Source organism: Heptranchias perlo, chromosome 23, assembly GCF_035084215.1.
Source record: "Heptranchias perlo isolate sHepPer1 chromosome 23, sHepPer1.hap1, whole genome shotgun sequence".
Classification (NCBI taxonomy): Eukaryota; Metazoa; Chordata; class Chondrichthyes; order Hexanchiformes; family Hexanchidae; genus Heptranchias; species Heptranchias perlo.
Window position 1 is genome coordinate 4,544,873 of NC_090347.1, and position 19,042 is coordinate 4,563,914.

General features: G+C 48.8%; 1 protein-coding gene across 1 annotated transcript in view; it reads left to right on the top strand.

The window, feature by feature from the left end:
- adap2 (ArfGAP with dual PH domains 2) overlaps positions 1 to 18,664 on the top strand; it is a 30,763-nt gene extending 12,099 nt beyond the window's left edge. Inside the window, exons 2-11 of the mRNA XM_068003855.1 lie at positions 5,867 to 5,997; positions 8,670 to 8,761; positions 10,709 to 10,794; positions 11,612 to 11,724; positions 12,867 to 13,013; positions 13,121 to 13,204; positions 13,969 to 14,031; positions 14,541 to 14,618; positions 15,796 to 16,024; positions 16,649 to 18,664. Coding sequence (XP_067859956.1) covers positions 5,867 to 5,997; positions 8,670 to 8,761; positions 10,709 to 10,794; positions 11,612 to 11,724; positions 12,867 to 13,013; positions 13,121 to 13,204; positions 13,969 to 14,031; positions 14,541 to 14,618; positions 15,796 to 16,024; positions 16,649 to 16,680 — 1,055 coding nt within the window. The 3' untranslated portion in view covers positions 16,681 to 18,664. The remainder of the gene's footprint in view (positions 1 to 5,866; positions 5,998 to 8,669; positions 8,762 to 10,708; positions 10,795 to 11,611; positions 11,725 to 12,866; positions 13,014 to 13,120; positions 13,205 to 13,968; positions 14,032 to 14,540; positions 14,619 to 15,795; positions 16,025 to 16,648) is intronic.
- Positions 18,665 to 19,042: the final 378 nt, after the last annotated feature.

The window sequence follows — 19,042 nt, forward strand, 5'->3', positions numbered from 1 at the left end:
TCCAATGAAAACAACCCCAGCCTATCCAATCTTTCCTCGTTACTAAATTTCTCCAGTCCTGGCAACATCCTCGTAAATCTCCTCTGCACCCTCTCTAGTGCAATTATATCCTTCCTGTAATGTGGTGACCAGAACTGTGCACAGTACTCAAGCTGTGGCCTAACCAATGTCTTATACAGTTCTAGCATAACCTCCCTGCTCTTATATTCTATGCCTCGGTTAATAAAGGAAAGCATTCCATATGCCTTCTTAACCACCTTTTCTACAATCCTGCTAACTACAGGGATCTGTGGACATGCACTCCAAGGTCCCTCACTTCCTCTACACCTCTCAGTATCCTCCCATTTATTGTGTACTCCCTTGCCTTGTTTGCCCTCTCCACTGCATTACCTCACACTTCTCTGGATTGAATTCCATTTGCCACTGTTTCTGCCCACCTGACCAGTCCGTTGATATCTTCCTGCAGTCTACAGCTTTCCTCCTCACTATCACCACACGGCCAATTTTTGTATCATCTGCAAACTTCTTAATCATGTCCCCTACATTTAAGTCTAAATTATTAACACATACCACAAAAAGCAAGGGACCTAGTACTGAGCCCTTGGAAACAGCCTTCCAGTCACAAAAACACCCGTCGACCATTACCCTTTCCTTCCTGCCACTGAACTAATTTTGGATCCAACTAGCCGCTTTCCCTTGGATCCCATGGGCTTGTACTTTTTTGACCAGTCTGCCATGTGGGACCTTGTCAAAAGCCTTGCTAAAATCCATGTAGACTACATCAAACGCGTTACCCTTATCGATCCTCCTTGTTACCTCCTCAAAAAATTCAATTTAGTCAGACACGATCTTCCCTTAACAAATCCGTGCTGACTGTCCTTGATTAGTCCGTGCCTTTCTAAGTGACGGTTTATCCTGTCCCTCAGAATTGATTCCAATAATTTGCCCACCACTGAGGTTAGACTGACTGGCCTGTAATTACTCGGTCTATCCCTCTCTCCCTTTTTAAACAATGGTATAAGGTTAGAAGTCCTTCAATCCTCCGACACCATGCCTGTATCCAGTGGAGTTTGGAAAATGATTGTTAAAGCTTCCGCTATTTCCTCCCTTGCTTCTTTTAACAGCCTGGGATACATTTCATCCGGGCCTGGCGATTTATAGAGTCATAGAGTTATACAGCACGGATAGAGGCCCTTCGGCCCATCGTGTCCGCGCCGGCCATCAGCCCTGTCTACTCTAATCCCATATTCCAGCATTTGGTCCGTAGCCTTGTATGCTATGGCATTTCAAGTGCTCATCCAAATGCTTCTTGAATGTTGTGAGGGTTCCTGCCTCCACAACCCTTTCAGGCAGTGAGTTCCAGACTCCAACCACCCTCTGGGTGAAAAAGTTCTTTCTCAAATCCCCTCTAAACCTCCCGCCTTTTACCTTGAATCTATGTCCCCTTGTTATAGAACCCTCAACGAAGGGAAAAAGCTCCTTAGTATCCATCCTATCTGTGCCCCTCATAATTTTGTACACCTCAATCATGTCCCCCCTCAGCCTCCTCTGCTCCAAGGAAAACAAACCCAATCTTCCCAGTCTCTCTTCATAGCTGAAGCGCTCCAGCCCTGGTAACATCCTGGTGAATCTCCTCTGCACCCTCTCCAAAGCGATCACATCCTTCCTGTAGTGTGGCGACCAGAACTGCACACAGTACTCCAGCTGTGGCCTAACCAGTGTTTTATACAGCTCCATCATAACCTCCTTGCTCTTATATTCTATGCCTCGGCTAATAAAGGCAAGTATCCCATATGCCTTCTTTACCACCTTATCTACCTGTTCCGCCGCCTTCAGGGATCTGTGAACTTGCACACCAGGATCCCTCTGACCCTCTGTCTTGCCTAGGGTCCTCCCATTCATTGTGTATTCCCTTGCCTTGTTAGTCCCTCCAAAGTGCATCACCTCGCACTTTTCCGGGTTAAATTCCATTTGCCACTGTTCCGCCCATCTACTATCAAAGATGCCAATCCCCTTAATACTTCCTCTCTCACTATATTTATCCCATCCAATATTTCACACTCCTCCTCCTTGTCTGGTAGACCAGAGTGGAGAATGCTGCAGTTGACCATTGACTGGTTTCAGCTCTATCAAGTTAATATTGGCCGTAGCTCAGTGGGTGGCACTCTCTCTCGTCTCTGAGTCAGAAGGTCATGGGTTCATGACCACGTAATCCAGGCGGACACTCCCAATGCAGTACTGAGGGAGTGCTGCACTGTCACAGGTGCCGCCTTTCAGATGAGACGTTAAACAGAGGCCCCCTCTGCCCTCTCAGGTGGATGTAAAAGATGCCAAGGCGCTATTTCGAAGAACAGCAGGGGAGTTCTCCCCGGTGTCCTGGGACAATATTTATCCCTCAACCAACATCACTAAAACAGGTTATCTGGTCATTATCACATTGCTGTTTGTGGGATCTTGCTGTGCGCAGATTGGCTGCCATGTTCCCTACATTACAACAGTGACTATACTTCAAAAAGTACTTCATTGGCTGTAAAGCGCTTTGGGACATCCTGAGGTTGTGAAAGGGGCTGTAAAATATTTCTTGCTCTGATTTCTGCCCTCTCGAGTCTCCCTAAATGGTTCCGTTTCTTTATGCATTCCTCTTTGTGAACTGAATCAGACGGACCAGGAGTACCTTGAGTTTGATCCTAACGTGAGCTGGTTAAGTTAATCTCAGCAGTTGTGACTCCGATTTGCCTCAGTAATCCTGGACCAAGGAGGGAGAAGAAATCGATCAGGGTTCACTCTCCTCATCGTCATCCAGTGACTCCAGTCGCAAAGTATTTCTGTGTGGACACCGTGTGAGAGAACAGGGTCCGGCTCGGATGTGATGACCCCCACAGTGGAATAGCCTGCTGATACTTACTATCTAGATTAATACATGAAGAATGGTTACGTGAATGAGGAATTGGAGGGTAGTCAGTCCCCGTGGAACCAGAACCAATGGTACCTTTATTATTTTATGCATCAAAGGGGGCAGAGTAATGTACCTTTCACTGTGTTGTGTTGTTTACTGTTCATTCATCAGTCTTTGAAGCCTGATCATCAGTTTACGTGCTACGTGATACGTTCCAGTAGCTGATGCACAGAGTAAAGAGGTTTGAAAGTACGATCCCTGGGTCTCACTATTGTTTACGTAGAAATCGGGCAAAAAAAGATGCACTCCAGATGGTAGGGGACACGAGGACCATTTATAGAAGTGACTGGTGATGCTGAACCTGAGAAAAGATTGAGCAGAAAAAACCCCAAACACGTGACCCTGTTACTAACTCAGGCCTTTGCTTTCCGGTGTGGGAGCTGGTATGTGTGAATATCTGCTTGAAAAATATAGGCTGCATCAAAGGGCTCGTTAACTTTGAGACACCAGAAAGTGTAACAGGTGTCATTAGATAGGCACATAGGAACAGGAGGAGGCCATTCAGCCCCTCGAGCCTGTTCTGCTGTTCAGTTAGATCATGGCTGATCTGTATCTTAACTCCATCTACCTGCCTTGGTTCTGTAACCCTTAAAAATCTATCAATACCAGTTTTGACATTTTCAATTGACCCCCAGCCTCAACAGCTTTTTGTGGGGGAGAGAGTTCCAGATTTCCACTCCCCTTTGTGTGAAAAAGTGCTCCCTGACATCACCCCTGAACGGCCTGGCTCCAACTTTAAGGTTATGGCTCATTGCTCTGGACTCCCCCCACCAGAGGAAATAGTTTCTCTCCATCTACCCTATCAAATCCTTTAATCATCTTAAACACCTCAATTAGATCACCCCTTAATCTCCGATACTCGAGGGAATACAAGCCTGGTCTTTGCAACCCGTCCTCATAATTTAAACATTTTAGCAAGGGATGCGTAAGAGACAGCACCTTCAGGGGAGGCGAGGAGATACTGGAATTATTTGATTTTGATACGTCAGTCTGAAAACCAAAGAGGTAAAAGAGATATATTTAAATGAGTGCACCCTGTGACATTTCCCCGTGACGTCAGTGTGACACATGGTGTGGATTGAGCCAAACTTTGCAGTGTTGGTGTCACTCACTTGTGACGTGGAATGACTGACTTCTGCTATCCCGCTGAGGTTTTTCTATGACTGAGCAGCGTCTGAATTGGTTTCACCTTCTATAACAGTTAAAGCAGAAGGTATATCAAGGTGGTGGTAGTTTCCTTCTGAGCACTCTCCCGTCGCTTAACTGGAAAAAATAACAGTTCACCAGAATTTTCTTTGAGGATCTTGTTAAAATGTGGGTGTTATTCCGGTTGTACTGGTCTTTGATTGTGGGGGGGGTCCTCCCTCAGCGGTAGAGGGAGTTCAGATACAGATCAGCCATGATCTAATTGAATGGTGGAACGGGCTCGATGGGCTGAATGGCCTCACTCCTGTTCCTATATTCCCTCCCTGCTCAGCTGTTCTGCGACAGCGATGACAGGAGCATGTCTTTCTTTGTTTCTCTGGGAACATTTCCGTGGGAAGCAGAAAGGGACTCGAGATTCAGGGTGGTCGAGGAGCAGCTGGAGAGTAGAGCAGGATCCCAGGAAACCCCGCCATTGGCTTGAGGCACAGTGTACGATGTCATTAAGTCTATAAACTGGGGGGAGTTATGATCAACAAGAGCTACCAACCGAGACTTACCCATTGCTTTCCTAACCCTGCTGAACACGGAAATGTATCCAGTTAAGAGGATGGGAAGCTGGGCGGGAATTTCTTCCTAATTTCTGCCAATGTCACTCGCTAATCACTTGTAAGCACGTGTGTACAGCAAGCGACTTAATATCATGGAATGGGACTGGATCTTTGTACTTTGTGACAAAAAATATACGTCTGTCTGCGTTGAAAGCGGGTGGCATCTTTATTATTTGATGATCAAAGAAAGTAATGTACGTTTCACTGTGTTGTATTGTTTACTGTTCATTCATCAGTCTTAAAGCCACTCGTTGGTTTGAGGCCTGATTCTCGATCTATTAAGAGTCTACGTTCAGTCTGCTTGTTGCAGGGAGGAGGGTCGTGTGATAAGTTCCCGCAGCCAGTGCACAGAGTACGGGGTCACTGATACGAGCAGAGCTTTTGACCACAGATCCTCTGCATCATCAAGATCGCCTACTACCACCTCCGTAACATCGTCTGTCTCCGCCACTGCCTCAGCTCATCAGCTGCTGAAACCCTCATCCCTGCTTTCGTTACCTCCAGATTCGACTATCCCAATGCTCTCCTGGCCGGCCTCCCACCTTGCACGCTCTGTAAACTTGAGCTCATCCAAAACTCTGCTGCCAGTACCCTAACTCGCACCAAGTCCTGTTCACCCGTCACCCCCTGTGCTCGCTGACATACATTGGCTCCCAGTCCGGGAACGCCTCGATTTTAAAACTCTCACCCTTGTTTTCAAATCCCTCCATGGCCCTCGCCCCCTCCCTATCTCTGTAACCTCCTCCAGCTCTACAACCCTCCAAGATCTCTGCCCTCCTCCAATTCTGGCCTCTTGCGCAGCCCCGATTTTAATCGCTCCACCATTGGCGGCCGTGCCTTCAGCTGCCTGGGCCCTGAGCTCTGGAATTCCCTCCCTAAACCTCTCCGCCTCTCTCTCTCCTCCTTTGAGACGCTCCTTAAAACCTACCTCTTTGACCAAGCTTTTGGTGACCTGTCCGAATATCTCCTTTCGTGGCGCGGTGTCTAATTTTTGTTTGATAATCGCTCCTGTGAAGCGCCTTGGGACGTTTTACTACGTTAAAGGCGCTATATAAATGCAAGTTGTTGTTGTTAAATAATCTTGTGTTTCTAATAGGGCCACAAGGAAAGCATTGCAGCTCACCAGCGATTAACCAACATTCCTCTTCCCCCTCAGACCCTGACTGGGCATCCTACACACTTGGAGTGTTCATTTGCTTGAACTGTTCAGGGATTCATCGCAACCTGTCGGGAATCAGCAGAGTCAAATCTATCCGGCTGGATTTCTGGGATGATGATTTAGTTAAGGTACAGGACGATTGTCGGGACGATACCAGAACTGAGAGGTTTTACCCGTCAGGACAGGCTGAGCAGGCTGGGGCTCTTTCCTCTATAAAAGTGAAGGCTGAGGGGTGACCTGATAGAGGTCTTTAAGATTACGAACGGGTTCGTTCGCACTTGTGGGGGAGACCAAAACTAGAGGCCATAAATATAAGATAGTCACTAATAAATCCAATAGGGAATTCAGGAGAGTGGTGAGAATGTGGAATGCACGACCACAAGGAGTGGTTGAGGTGAATAGTATGGACGCATTTAAGGGGAAGCTCGATAAACACGAGGGAGAAAGGAATAGAAGGATATGTTGATTGGGTGAGATGAAGTAGGGAGGGAGGAGGCTCGTGTGGAGCATAAACACCGGCATGGACCAGTTGGGCCGAATGGCCTGTTTCTGTGCTGTAAATTCTATGATGATATTATATTATTACTGGTCCCTCTTTGGCCAACGTCAGACAGCAGTTTGCACTTGGTGGGGCTCAGATTGCGACTGTTGCAGCTTGTCCACGAGCAGAGAGCTTCGCAAGGCTTTTATTTAATTAATTCTCAGGGTGTGGGCATGGCTGGCAGAGTATTGCCCATTCCCCGGCGATGGTGGCGGTGAGCCTCCTTCTTGAACCGCTGCACAGTCTGAGGGGCTTGCTAGACCATTTCAGAGGGCAGCTAAGAGTCAACCATGTTGGTGTGGGACGGGAGTCACATGTAGGCCCTGACCCGGGTAAAGGTCGGCGGGTTTGCTTCTCTAAAGGACATTACCCTTGTGACAGGTTCGCAATCCTCTCACTGCTGGAAACATCCATATTTACAATCGTCCCATTAATGAGTAAGTGCTGCGACGGGCAGACTGGGAGGAGCCTGGGTCTAATGCCCGGTCAGTGCCGAGTAAAGAGGTCACATTGATTACCACGACTGAGGTGGAGCTAATATAATGCGCGATTTCACCCACAGGAAGTGGGAGGACAATACTCAACCAACAACTTGTCTGGAACGTGTAATTTGCAAAGTCATTGTGAGGCAGGCGACAGAGTTCAGGCAAGGCACAGTGTTAAATCTGCTGATTTCAGAGAACACACAGTGCGGACGCTCCCGAGTTCAGAGAACAGACAGCATAACACTCCCGAGTTCAGAGAACAGACAGCGCTGACACTCCCGAGTTCAGGGAACAGACAGCGCTGACACTCCCGAGTTCAGAGAACGCACAGCGCTGACACTCCCGAGTTCAGTGAACAGACAGCGCTGACACTCCCGAGTTCAGAGAACACACAGCGCCGACACTCCCGAATTCAGAGAACGCACAGCGCGGACACTCCCGAATTCAGAGAACGCACAGCGCGGACACTCCCGAGTTCAGAGAACGCACAGCGCCGACACTCCCGAATTCAGAGAACGCACAGCGCGGACACTCCCGAGTTCAGTGAACACACAGCGCTGACACTCCCGAGTTCAGAGAACGGACAGCGCGGACACTCCCGAGTTCAGTGAACACACAGCGCCGACACTCCCGAGTTCAGAGAACGGACAGCGCCAACACTCCCGAGTTCAGAGAACGCACAGCGCCGACACTCCCGAGTTCAGAGAACGCACAGCGCCGACACTCCCGAGTTCAGAGAACAGACAGCGCCGACACTCCCGAGTTCAGAGAACGCACAGCGCTGACACTCCCGAGTTCAGAGAACGCACAGCGCCGACACTCCCGAGTTCAGAGAACAGACAGCGCTGACGCTCCCGAGTTCAGAGAACAGACAGTGCTAACACTCCCGAGTTCAGAGAACGCACAGCGCTGACACTCCCGAGTTCAGAGAACAGACAGTGCTAACACTCCCGAGTTCAGAGAACGCACAGCGCTGACGCTCCCGAGTTCAGAGAACAGACAGTGCTAACACTCCCGAGTTCAGAGAACACACAGCGCTGACACTCCCAAGTTCAGAGAACGCACAGCGCCGACACTCCCGAATTCAGAGAACAGACAGCACCGACACTCCCGAGTTCAGGGAACAGACAGCGCCGACACTCCCGAGTTCAGAGAACAGACAGTTGACGACCTTCACTGCGCAGGTGGGACAAGGTCGTCGTCCCGTGCATGTGTGTCATCGCAGGAGGACGTGCTCATTCCCTGACTCTAGTCACATTGGTGGAAATATGAGCTCGGTCAGGGCAATGGCGTGGGGCTGTTACCATTCTCGGAGTCCCTAGGCTGGGAGGTGGGAGGGAATCAGCTCCTGATCACTACCCAGTGCCCCCCACCTCCACCTCACCCGCCCCCACTGGGGAGTACCCGTGTGTGTACGTTGGAAGAGGAAGGGATCAGGGAGTCGTTTGATGTCCTGTGTTCAGCGCGGACAGTCCAGGCCAACTCAGGGAGAATGAGCAGCTGGATAGGATGGAGGCACTTGTGGATCTGTACCCCAGCGCTGAATGAGCACCTTCAGGAAGGGGAAAGAACAATCAATAATAAAAGAGATAATGTGTTCACCTCCTGCACCATCCAGTCCCCCTGCTCCGCGATGAGTCGGCAGGTAATAGGTTTAAGGTTGGGGCATCGAATGGGGCTCGATTTGTAGATCAACGATGGAAACAAGTACATTTGACGCTGTGCACCCGACACGAGTTAAAAATCTTGTTTTACTTTCTTTGTGTGCGTGTAGCAAATGAAAAAACACGGCAACCGTGCGGCGAAGAAACAGTACGAAGCAAAGGTTCCTCCTTTCTACTATAAACCACGGGCTACGGACTGCATGTAAGGAGAAGCCACTTTTACTGTGATTAGTACCAGCGCTCGGAGGGGAAATCGAGTGTCTCCATTCTGCACCGCACAGTTAGGAACATAGAAGGAGGCCATTCAGCCCCTCGTGTCTGTGCCGCCATTCAATTAGATTATGGCTGGTCTGTATCTTAATTCCATCTTACCCGCCTTGGTTCCATAACCCTTAATATCCTTGGCCTAACAAAAATCGATCCATCTCAGTTTAGACATTTTCAATTGACCCCCGGCCTCAACAGCTTTTTTTGGCGGGGGGGGGGGGGGGAAGAGAGTTCCAGATTTCCACTCCCCTTTGTGTGAAGAAGTGCTTCCTGACATCACCCCTGAACGGCCTGGCTCTAATTTTAAGGTTATGCCCCCTTGTTCTGGACTCCCCCCACCAGAGGAAATAGTTTCTCTCTATCGACCCTATTAGTTCCGATAGTCTTGGCTTGTGGAAATTGTCGGGCATTTCAGCGGGTTTGTAAAAGGCAGTGGGACGTGCCGAGGGCTATCACTGGGTCCAGAGCCCATGGCCTCATTTGACTGTGTGCAATCTGCTGCATTTACATTTTTTTAAAGTATTTTTGAAGAAATTAATTTTTTTTTAATGATTCACTCTCGGGATGTGGGCATTGCCGGCTAGACTGGCATTTATTGCCCAGGTGGCAGGTGGTTTGATACAACTGAGGGGCTTGCTGGGCCACTTCAGAGTCAGTCACGGGTGGTGTGGGACTGGAGTCACCTATAGGACCAGACCGGCAGGTTTCCTTCCCTAAAGGACATCAGTGAACCAGTTGGGTTTTTACAACAATCCGACAGCTTCACTGTCACCAGCTTTTTATTTCCAGTCCAGGCAACATAACCACTACACCACCATACTCACTGTGCTCATGAGGCACTTATGGTGCAGAATATTGAACTCAGTGTGTGTATATATCGGCCAAAGTGATGCAGTCCCAGGTTTGATCCCTGGTTCATGCATCAAGTAAGCTGATCTCAACCAGGGAGGTACAAGTACACGCGCCTCCTGGACCAGGGAGGGGGAAAACTCAGCCATGGTCCCCGCTCCTGAATTAATCCTAATCTAGTGATCCCTGCTGGAAAGTGCCTGTGTGTGTGTGCACATGCCTGTTTGTGTGCGCCTGTGCCAGTTTGTATGTGCATGCCTGTTTGTGTGTGTGTGCCTGTGTGTGCCCCCGTGTGTGCTTGTGTAAGGAACAGGATCGAGATAATGCACAAGTTCACTGTCCGCCATGGTGGGGGCGGGGGCGAATTGTCGTCTCACAGCAGAGTTCAGGGTTCCGGGGGGAGGTCGGGGAGCAGACAGGCCCAAAGCTGCCTGAAGACGGTCCAGTCCATCTCTGGCTGCTGGGAAAGGTCCTCTCGCTGTTCGGGGGAGGGAGAAAGAGCCGGAGTAACTTGGTGCCATTTTTGTTTCAAGGTGCCGTGTGCAGGAGAGGCGCTGACTGTGTGGCGATTCCACACGTGCACCATGCATTTATTTTATTCCCCCCGCACCCCCAATGCTCTCCTGGGCGCTCGTTCCTCATGAGTGTGCTTAATACAGTGAGCAGGCTGCTCTACCATGGGGGGAACCACCCAATCCAATTCTCACCCAACTTCCATACATGGAAACTATTGAGGGGCAGGGAGGGGGTCAGTAATAGTGGTCAGGAATGGAGACTGATTTTTCTAGCTCGGGGGGCACTGACCCCCATACCAGGGCTCGGGCTGACATCAGCGAACTCAATCCTGGCTGAGGGCCAAACCTGGGACCATCTTGGACTGCATGGCGGCCACGTTTCCCTTTACACTGTTGGAACATTACCATCGGTAGTGGACGATGCCCTTTTAACCGACTCACCTTGTCAAGAGTTGCTCTAACAGCCCGAGCAGACCAGACCAGACCTCGCTGACGCTCCTCTCTGTTTCTCATTCCAGAGTTCTGAAGGAGCAGTGGATTCGAGCCAAGTACGAACGAAAAGAGTTCACAGGGGCCGACCCGCAGTACGAACCCTTCAAGTCAGGTACGAGAGAAGGCGCTGGGATCTCTCCCTCAACAACAATTATCAAACCAAATCTGATACCGAGCCACATAAAAAGATATTAGGAGAGGTTGGTCACAGAGGCCGGTTTTAAGGAGGGTGTTAAAGGAGGAGAGAGAGGTAGGGAGGCGGAGAGGTTTAGGGAGGGAATTCCAGAGCTTTGGGCCCAGGCAGCTGAAGGCACGGCCGCCAATGGTGGAGCGATTAAAATCGGGGATGCGCAAGAGGCAAGAATTGGAGGAGCGCAGAGATCTCGGAGGGTTGTAGGGCTGGAGCAGGTTAGAGAGATAGAGAGGGGCGAGGGCCATGGAGGGATATGATCACAAGGATGAAAATTTTAAATTTGAGGCGTTGCTGGACCGGGAGCCAATGCAGATCAGCAAACACAGGGGTGATGGGAGAACGGGACTTGGTGCGAGTTAGGATACGGGCAGCAGAGTTTTGGATGAGCTCAAGTTTACGGAGGGTGGAAGGTGGGAGGCCGGGCAGGAAAGCTCTCCCTCATTTCCATCCTCCTCTCATTCTGGGACGGGAGTGGAGGATGGGAGTCGGGGAGGGGGTGAGGTGGGGAGTGGAGGAGGTGAGATGGGGAGTGGGGGGGGGTCGTGGGTGAGGAGGGTAGTGGGGGAGGGGAGTGAGGCGGGGAGGGAGTGAGGTGGGTAGTGGGGAGGGGAGGAGGGGAGTGGGGACGGGAGGGGAGGGGGTGAGGATGGGAATGGGGGAGGGGGGTGAGGAGGGGAATGGGGGAGGAGGGCTGCACCTTCAAGAGCTCATGGACGTTCCCTTTGTCCTTGTAAAGGTAACCGGGTCGGGTATCTCTGGAAACGGGGAAGGGACAACGCAAATTTTCAGAAAAGGAATTTTCGGCTTTCCGAGAAAGAGGGCACGATACTGTACTACACTAAGGAGGAGGTACCGACTACTTTTATCTCTCAGTTTAGTGGTATTTGTTTCAATTTGTAAAGTTCTCCTCCCACCCTCAGCTTTTACACCAAACTGCGTTGTGGTCCGTGGGCGTGAATTGGACCTGGGCGGGGGCTTAAAACACGATATTTGGTCCCGTTGCCTTCAATAACACTGAATACCGGGAGTGCCCTATAACAGTACGGGGTTGCCAACCCTCCAGGATTGTCCTGGAGACTCCAAGAGTCAAAGTATAATCTCCTGGACACTGCTGTGAGCAAAAACCTGGGAGAAAAATCATTTTGGTAAATATTGGCGATGGGAGAAAAAAACTGATTGCCCTGGGTGGGGTGGTTGGAAATGTGATTGAAACCTCCAGGAATACGTCCAACCAGAGTTGGCAACCCTACCTAATGGACGGCAAGTTCGTTTCCACCTGTTTTTGCATCCAATTTCTAACCAAACCCCCGACCCACTCCTGGCTCAAGGTTGGGGAAAAGGATGGGAAGGGGAGGGACAGGAGCAGGATTTCCCGTCTGTAGACGCTGTTAAGCACGCCCCCTGATGGCTCAATGGGTAAATGTGCCGCCCGTGGCACTATCTCAGGATCAGACGGTCCGGAGTTTGATCGCAGCTACAATGTCACAACTGGACCTCAGTGCCCTGGTGGGAGGAGGAAATCAACCAAGGTTCCTGCTCCTGATCGCCATCCAGTGCCCAACATCCCCCCCCCCCCCCCACCTCCCTCCGGAAGGTGCAGGTGTGTGTGGACAATGAATGGAGGCAGGGTTAGGCTTAGCTGCGAAGGCCCCCATGGTAGAATAGCTGGTCCTTCTGGGTGAGGGACTGGAGGGTTTCTGGATAGGAAGAAACATAGAATAGCAAAAGATTTGGAATTTTTTATATATATATAAAATTATATATAAAATATAGATAATATAAAAATAGCAGTTATCAGTCATTGCGCTGTCTGTTCTACGGCTGCACAGCTCTCTCTCCCTCGATGCCTTTTAGTCCCAGGATCTGAGCTATCCAACAGAAATCGACCGAGGACAAGAGCTCAGACTTTGGAAGTCAAAGCGAGAAGATTGGAGGTGGAGGCGTTCGGCTCCTCGTCACTGTGACTAATGAGAGAATTTCTGCTTAAACAGGCTAAAGAGGCAAAGGGAGTCATTCAAGTGGCAGACCTCAACGCAACGTTCCAGCCGGAGAAGATTCGTAATCCCAACGGGCTGCAGATCACCCACTTAAAGGATGGTCGCACCAGGAGTATATTTGTGTATCACGACAATGGAAAGGTAACAGAGGGAGTGATCGCTCCTCTAGGTCACCGGTCTGATTAGATGCTGCAAATTCATTAAAACTGACTCCGTGTCCTGACACTGACTCCCTCTGTGTTCTGTAGGACATTGTCGATTGGTTCAACGCAATCAGGGCGGCTCGTTTCCGGTACCTCAAAGGGGCTTTTCCCAAGGCCAGCGACACAGACGTGAGTCTAACTTGTATATCTGGCTCTGTACTTGTGATTTTCATAGTTTGTGTATTTATATGTATCATTTGTACACAAATAAGAACATAAGAAATAGGAGCTGGAGTAGGCTACACGGCCCCTCGAGCCTGCTCCGCCATTCAATCAGATCATGGCTGATCTTCGACCTCAACTCCACTTTCCTGCCCGATCCCCAGGATATACAGACAGAGACACACAGACACAAATACATAAGTACACACGCACAAATACACACGCACACAAATATACACATACATGCAGACACAAATACACATGCGCACACAAGTATGCGTGCACGCACACAAACAAGTACAAATACATGCACACGCAAACACAAATACACACACGGTATGCTTAGTGTTGTGTGGTTGGAAGGGCCTGGAGAGTGCCTCTCAGATGGACTGTTTTGTAGTTATGTTTGTCGTAACAAGCTGAGAGAGGTGACACCGTTACCCTGGACCTAATTACCACAGCAAGCTTTTTATAATGCTGGTTTGTAAAGGTTTCACCATCCTGTGGGGGAAGGAAGGATAGCAGATGTTACCAACTCAAGGATTTTATAGGGGGGTCATTAGGGTTTCTGTGGATGGATGAATTAAGATGGGCCAAATGACCTTCATCATCTGTAATTATCTTGTGAGACAGATTGGATATTTTGCCATTGTTTTGTGTGTCTGGATAGAAGTGATAACCGAGATGCAGTGTCTGTGGTGAACTGATGTGTGTGTTATGTATTTCCTCAGCTCATACCAAAATTAACAAGGAATTACATAAAGGAGGGTTACATGGAGAAAACAGGCCCTACGGTACGTACACTGTGCAGTAATCGACAGAATAAATTCAATGTGTTTAATATAGAATTAGTAGTTCTCTCATAGGATTGCTCTTGGTAAAATGGATGGCACACTGTCTCATAATGACAGGAGCATTATACCACGTAAGGTACAATGCATTGTTCTGCCGCTAGGGTGAAGATGTGTCTCTTTAAGGTTACAAAGTCTAATTTCCATTAAGTAAACATAGGGTGAGGTCAATTAGAGTTTAATAGCTCTTTTCAGGGGAGTTTTTGTGTACTTTGAAAATGATATGCTTTTTTAATATATTCTTTTAAGCTGTGTCACAGAGATTTGCATATAGTTAGGTGTGACAGACAAAACTTGCACTTCTGAGCCTTCAATTCTTACAATGTACAGCACAGAAACAGGCCATTCAGCCCAAAATTGAATATACATGTGAAACGTAGAAGTGTCTAAAGGGACAAAAGGGAATCTTTCACTCTGTGAATAAACTTTTAACAGTAAACTTTCTCCTGCAGCAAAAAGAACATTTTAAAAGGCGATGGTTCACACTGGATGCTCAGGATCGTAAACTGCTGTACTTTAAGGATCCGCTGGTGAGTGATGAGACTGCCTGCACAGTGCACGGAGACATAGCAGCATGCCAGGGACTGCAGCACACCCAGGGGGTTAACACAGCACGCAGGGTAACAGGGAACAGAGTTGTTAATCTTAGATGTGTACATTGGGGCCCAGGGAAGAAGTTTTCTCTCAGGTTTTGCCTGTGATTTTATTCATCCCCCTCACTGTCCAGGAGATGAAATGAGCCGAGGAGAGTTGGTGAGAAATTAAGTTTCTCATGGTCCACTGGGAGGAGCTGACTCAATGGGGCGCCCGGACATTTTAATATTTTACGGCTAATCTACCTTTACTTTTCTTATTACTATTTTCTCCCCCTCCTCCTGGAAGCACTGACTCTTGCAAGAGAGAGCCCAGCAATACCTCAACCCAGGGGCCGTTCTTCAAGCGTGGCGCTGGACACTGAATGTCTATTTGACCAACTAACTCAGCAAGACCAGACTGGTGGACAATTTTAACCCAAGTCGCCTGATGGGAAACTAACCCGATCAGATCGGCTGCCCAGTTTTACTCTCCTGATCTGATCACGTCAGTTTCCCACCGGACGAGTTAGGTTAAAATGACCCAGGTTTTGAATCTAGGACTTACTGGTCAGTGTGGCTCAATGCCATGCTGTTTATCCACCAAGGCACCAGGGGGAGCCATTGCCCTTTGGTATTCCTAGATCTGCCAGAGGCTAAACGTAGAGCAGTGGCTGAGATTGAGGTAGCACTCACGCCTCTGAGTCAGAAGGTTGTGGGTTCAAGCCCCACTCAAAGGGTTTGAGCACAAGATCTAGGCTGTCACTCCCAGTGCAGTACAGAGGGAGTTCTGCAATGTCAGAAGTGCCGTCTTTTGGAAGAGACGCTAAACCAAGGCCCCGTCTTCCATCTCAGGTGGACGTAAAAGATCCCATGGCCACTATTGGAAGAAGATGGGACTTCTCCCCAGTGTCCCGGCCAATATTCATCCGACATCACTAAAACAGATGATCTGGTCATTATCACATTGCTGTTTGTGGGATCTTGCTGTGCACAAATTGGCTGCCGTGTTTCCTACATTACAACAGTGACTACACTTCAAAAAAGTACTTCATTGGCTGTGAAACGCTTTGGGACGTCCTGAGGTCATGAATGATGCAATATAAATAAATGCAAGGTCTTTCTTTTCTTTCAGGACGCCTATGCACAAGGGGAGGTGTTTATTGGGCATTCGGAGTATGGCTACAATGTGACAGAGGGGCTCCCTCCCGGGATCAGAGGCAAAAAATGGACATTGGGGTTAACGATTGAGACACCGGAAAGGAAGTTCCTATTTACCTGTGAGAACGGCCGGGACCTCACAGAATGGATCGTGGCTTTTAAAGAAGTAATTTTCAAGCCGATGTCCCCTCAGGATTACACGGGTAAGGAATGTAACCCGTCTTGGAACATTCAACATGAGGGCATCGCCATCTAGTGATGTACCACGCAGGCCAGGTTAGCACGTGGGAGCCTGGGCAGCGGTACGAGTGCTAGAATTGACTTACCCATGTGGCCGTTCTTCATGTATGACTGTAAATGGAGAGCACTGATCAGCTATCCAGCTATGTGGGGCATCACACTTCAGCCAGACGCTGTCGACGCACTCGCATTTTCCAGTGGCCAGTGATCCGGACCGGAACTGTGCCTGATGTCATCTCCCGTGGCTCGGGCACGTTAATCCCGACTGTAATACCCCAACACCTGTCCCATCAGTTACCTCAACACAGACTGGGGACTGAACCTGGGACCTTGCTGTGCGCAAATCGGCTGCTCTGGCTCGTAGATCTGAGGTACATGCTGGTCAGCGCGTTTAACTCACTGAGTTATCGAGATTGCCCGAGGCACATATACTGCTCGATAAAACCTAGCAATTTTAGGTTTTCTAACCCTTGAAAATTAGGACACAGCAGGGTCAAAAACATGACATCGCAAAATAAGATTCAGTATGGCAGTGTGAAAATAATCAAAGTGTGCCCCATGACTAACAGACTGTTTCGTTCTCACAGTTGAGGCAACCTTAAGGCGGAAGCAGAGGTGATGATAACAGAAGAGAGTGATGGTCAGACTCAGAATAGACGTTCCACAATCAGAAGATATTCTGCACTAAATAAGGGAAGCACCCTCTTTTGGATGACAGTGTCCCTCACTCCTAACAGATTGACCAGCAGAGGAAGCCACCTGCACACACTGTGGGACAAGAGTACCTGCTATACTCTGGGATTAACTATGCAAAGCTACAGCTTCTTCATCAGTGATCCAGAGCCTCAATTAGTGACCCAGCTCCTCCATCGGTGATCCAGAGCCTCGATCAGTGACCCAGCTCCTCCGTCGGTGATCCAGAGCCTCAATTAGTGACCCAGCTCCTCCGTCGGTGACCCTGTGCCAATAGATGTGCTTATTTTGAAAGCACCTGTTACTTTTCAGTCACGAACTGCTGGTATTTGAGTGAGGTGATGGAGAGCGCGCAGTGCCCCTGGAACTATACACCCCGGAGAAAAGGGACCGAAACAGGCAAGAATTGTTTTGAACCATATCCTGCTGCACCACTGGACTGGAACACAGGCAAAACCCACAGCACCGCTGACATTATGTCATAGAACGATGGCACTCCTGATTCTGGGCAATGTGTTGATGGCTCAGTTGTATTAATGTACATTTTGTTGCATTTTCTCTCAGATCGTGAACCTTTGTTTGCTTAACAAGAACCCCTAAGATAATGAATTTAAGAGTGTTTTACTGACTTATTCTGTTCTTAATAAAAAAAAAGGTTTTTCAGCTTCCCTGTCCTTGATGATGCTGAACCACACTAACTAGGCACATGCCAGGTTTGGGCTTGGCCGCAATGCCTTCCGTGGTCAAATAGCCATGCCAAGACTCAGTGTCCAGGCCTACGCAGGAAGAAGAGCCACAAGGGCGGAGGCAGCGGGAGATGAATAGCTACTGGCCGCATTCATGTGTCAGCAAGTCTGGAGAGGAGGAGAGAAAATTGGGGGAAAACAACAAAGCTGACCAGTGAGATTCATAGAATGATACAGTACAGGAGGCCATTCAGCCCATCATGCCTGTGCTCTTTGAAAGATTCTATCCAATTAGTCCCAATACCCCTGCTTTTTCCCCATAGACCTGCCATTTTTTCCCCTTCAAGTATTTATCCAATTCCCTTTTGAAAGTTACTATTGAATCTGCTTCCACCGCCCTTTTGAGACAGTGCATTCCAGATCATAACTCGCTGCGTAAAAAAATATTTCATGTCCCCTCTGGTTCACCTTAAATCTGTGTTCCCTGGTCACTGACCCTCCTGCCAGAGGAAACAGTTTCTCATTATTTACTCTAACAAAAACCTTTCTTAATTTTGCACAGGTTTGATGAGCTCCTCCTCACTGGGAATTATGGATGTGGAGACCATGTCCGACCGCTCTGCCTTTGAATAGGTACGGCGCGTTGGAATTATAGAGTATTAGTCCACGCTCTTACCTACAGAGCCCACTGACTCACAACACTAACAGGCCTGTGTCCTGATTGCAAACCCAACAAAGTTTTCTCATCTGATAACTTTGGAAACATTTTTGTTGTTGAGCCTGCCCTTTTTTCCCCCCCTTGTCTGTTGGTTCTCACACTCTGTCCGTACGTTACATTCCAGGCGACAGTCAGGGTTCCCCGTTTTCAGCGTTCGCTCCTGGTAAAATGCGGGCCGCTTTGTATCTAAGGAAAATAACAACTGTGGTTCCCAAGAAACGACCCACAAACCAGGTGTAGTAACGGGCTGTGAAACGATGGGGAGGACACAATCCATAGGGCTGCTTCTGTATAAAATGTTCAACCAACAACCCAGTTGTAAAACACATTCATTAGACTGTTCATTTTTGTTACATTTCACACATTGTTTTGCTTTATTAATACAATAAAGAGAATGTACAGACTGGAAGCTGGAAATCTCTTGGAGGAGGACGGAACCTGATTTGAAAAATAGCAGAAGTTGATTTTCTGTTTTCACCTAGTGTATATTTCATTAAAAAAGTTATGTTTCATTGGTGGCTTTCAGTTTAATCAGGAATCTGCATTCGCGGCGCACGGGTGGGGCGAAGGCGCGACGGTTCGCGGCGCACGGGTGGGGCGAAGGCGCGACGGTTCGCAGCCAAAGACAAGTTAGGTCCACTTCAAAGCCCAAGGCTACTCCTGCTGCAACCCACCTTTTTCTAAGTTATTAATTCTCATGATGTGGGTATCGCTGGCAAGGCCAGTATTTATTGCCCATCCCTACTTAACCTGAGAAGGCAGTGATATAACTGAGTGGTTTGCTACGCCACTTCAAGGGCAGTTAAGAGTCAACCACATTGGTGTGGGACTGGAGTCGCTTATAGGATCAGACGGGGGTAAGGATAGGTTTCCTTCCCCTAAAG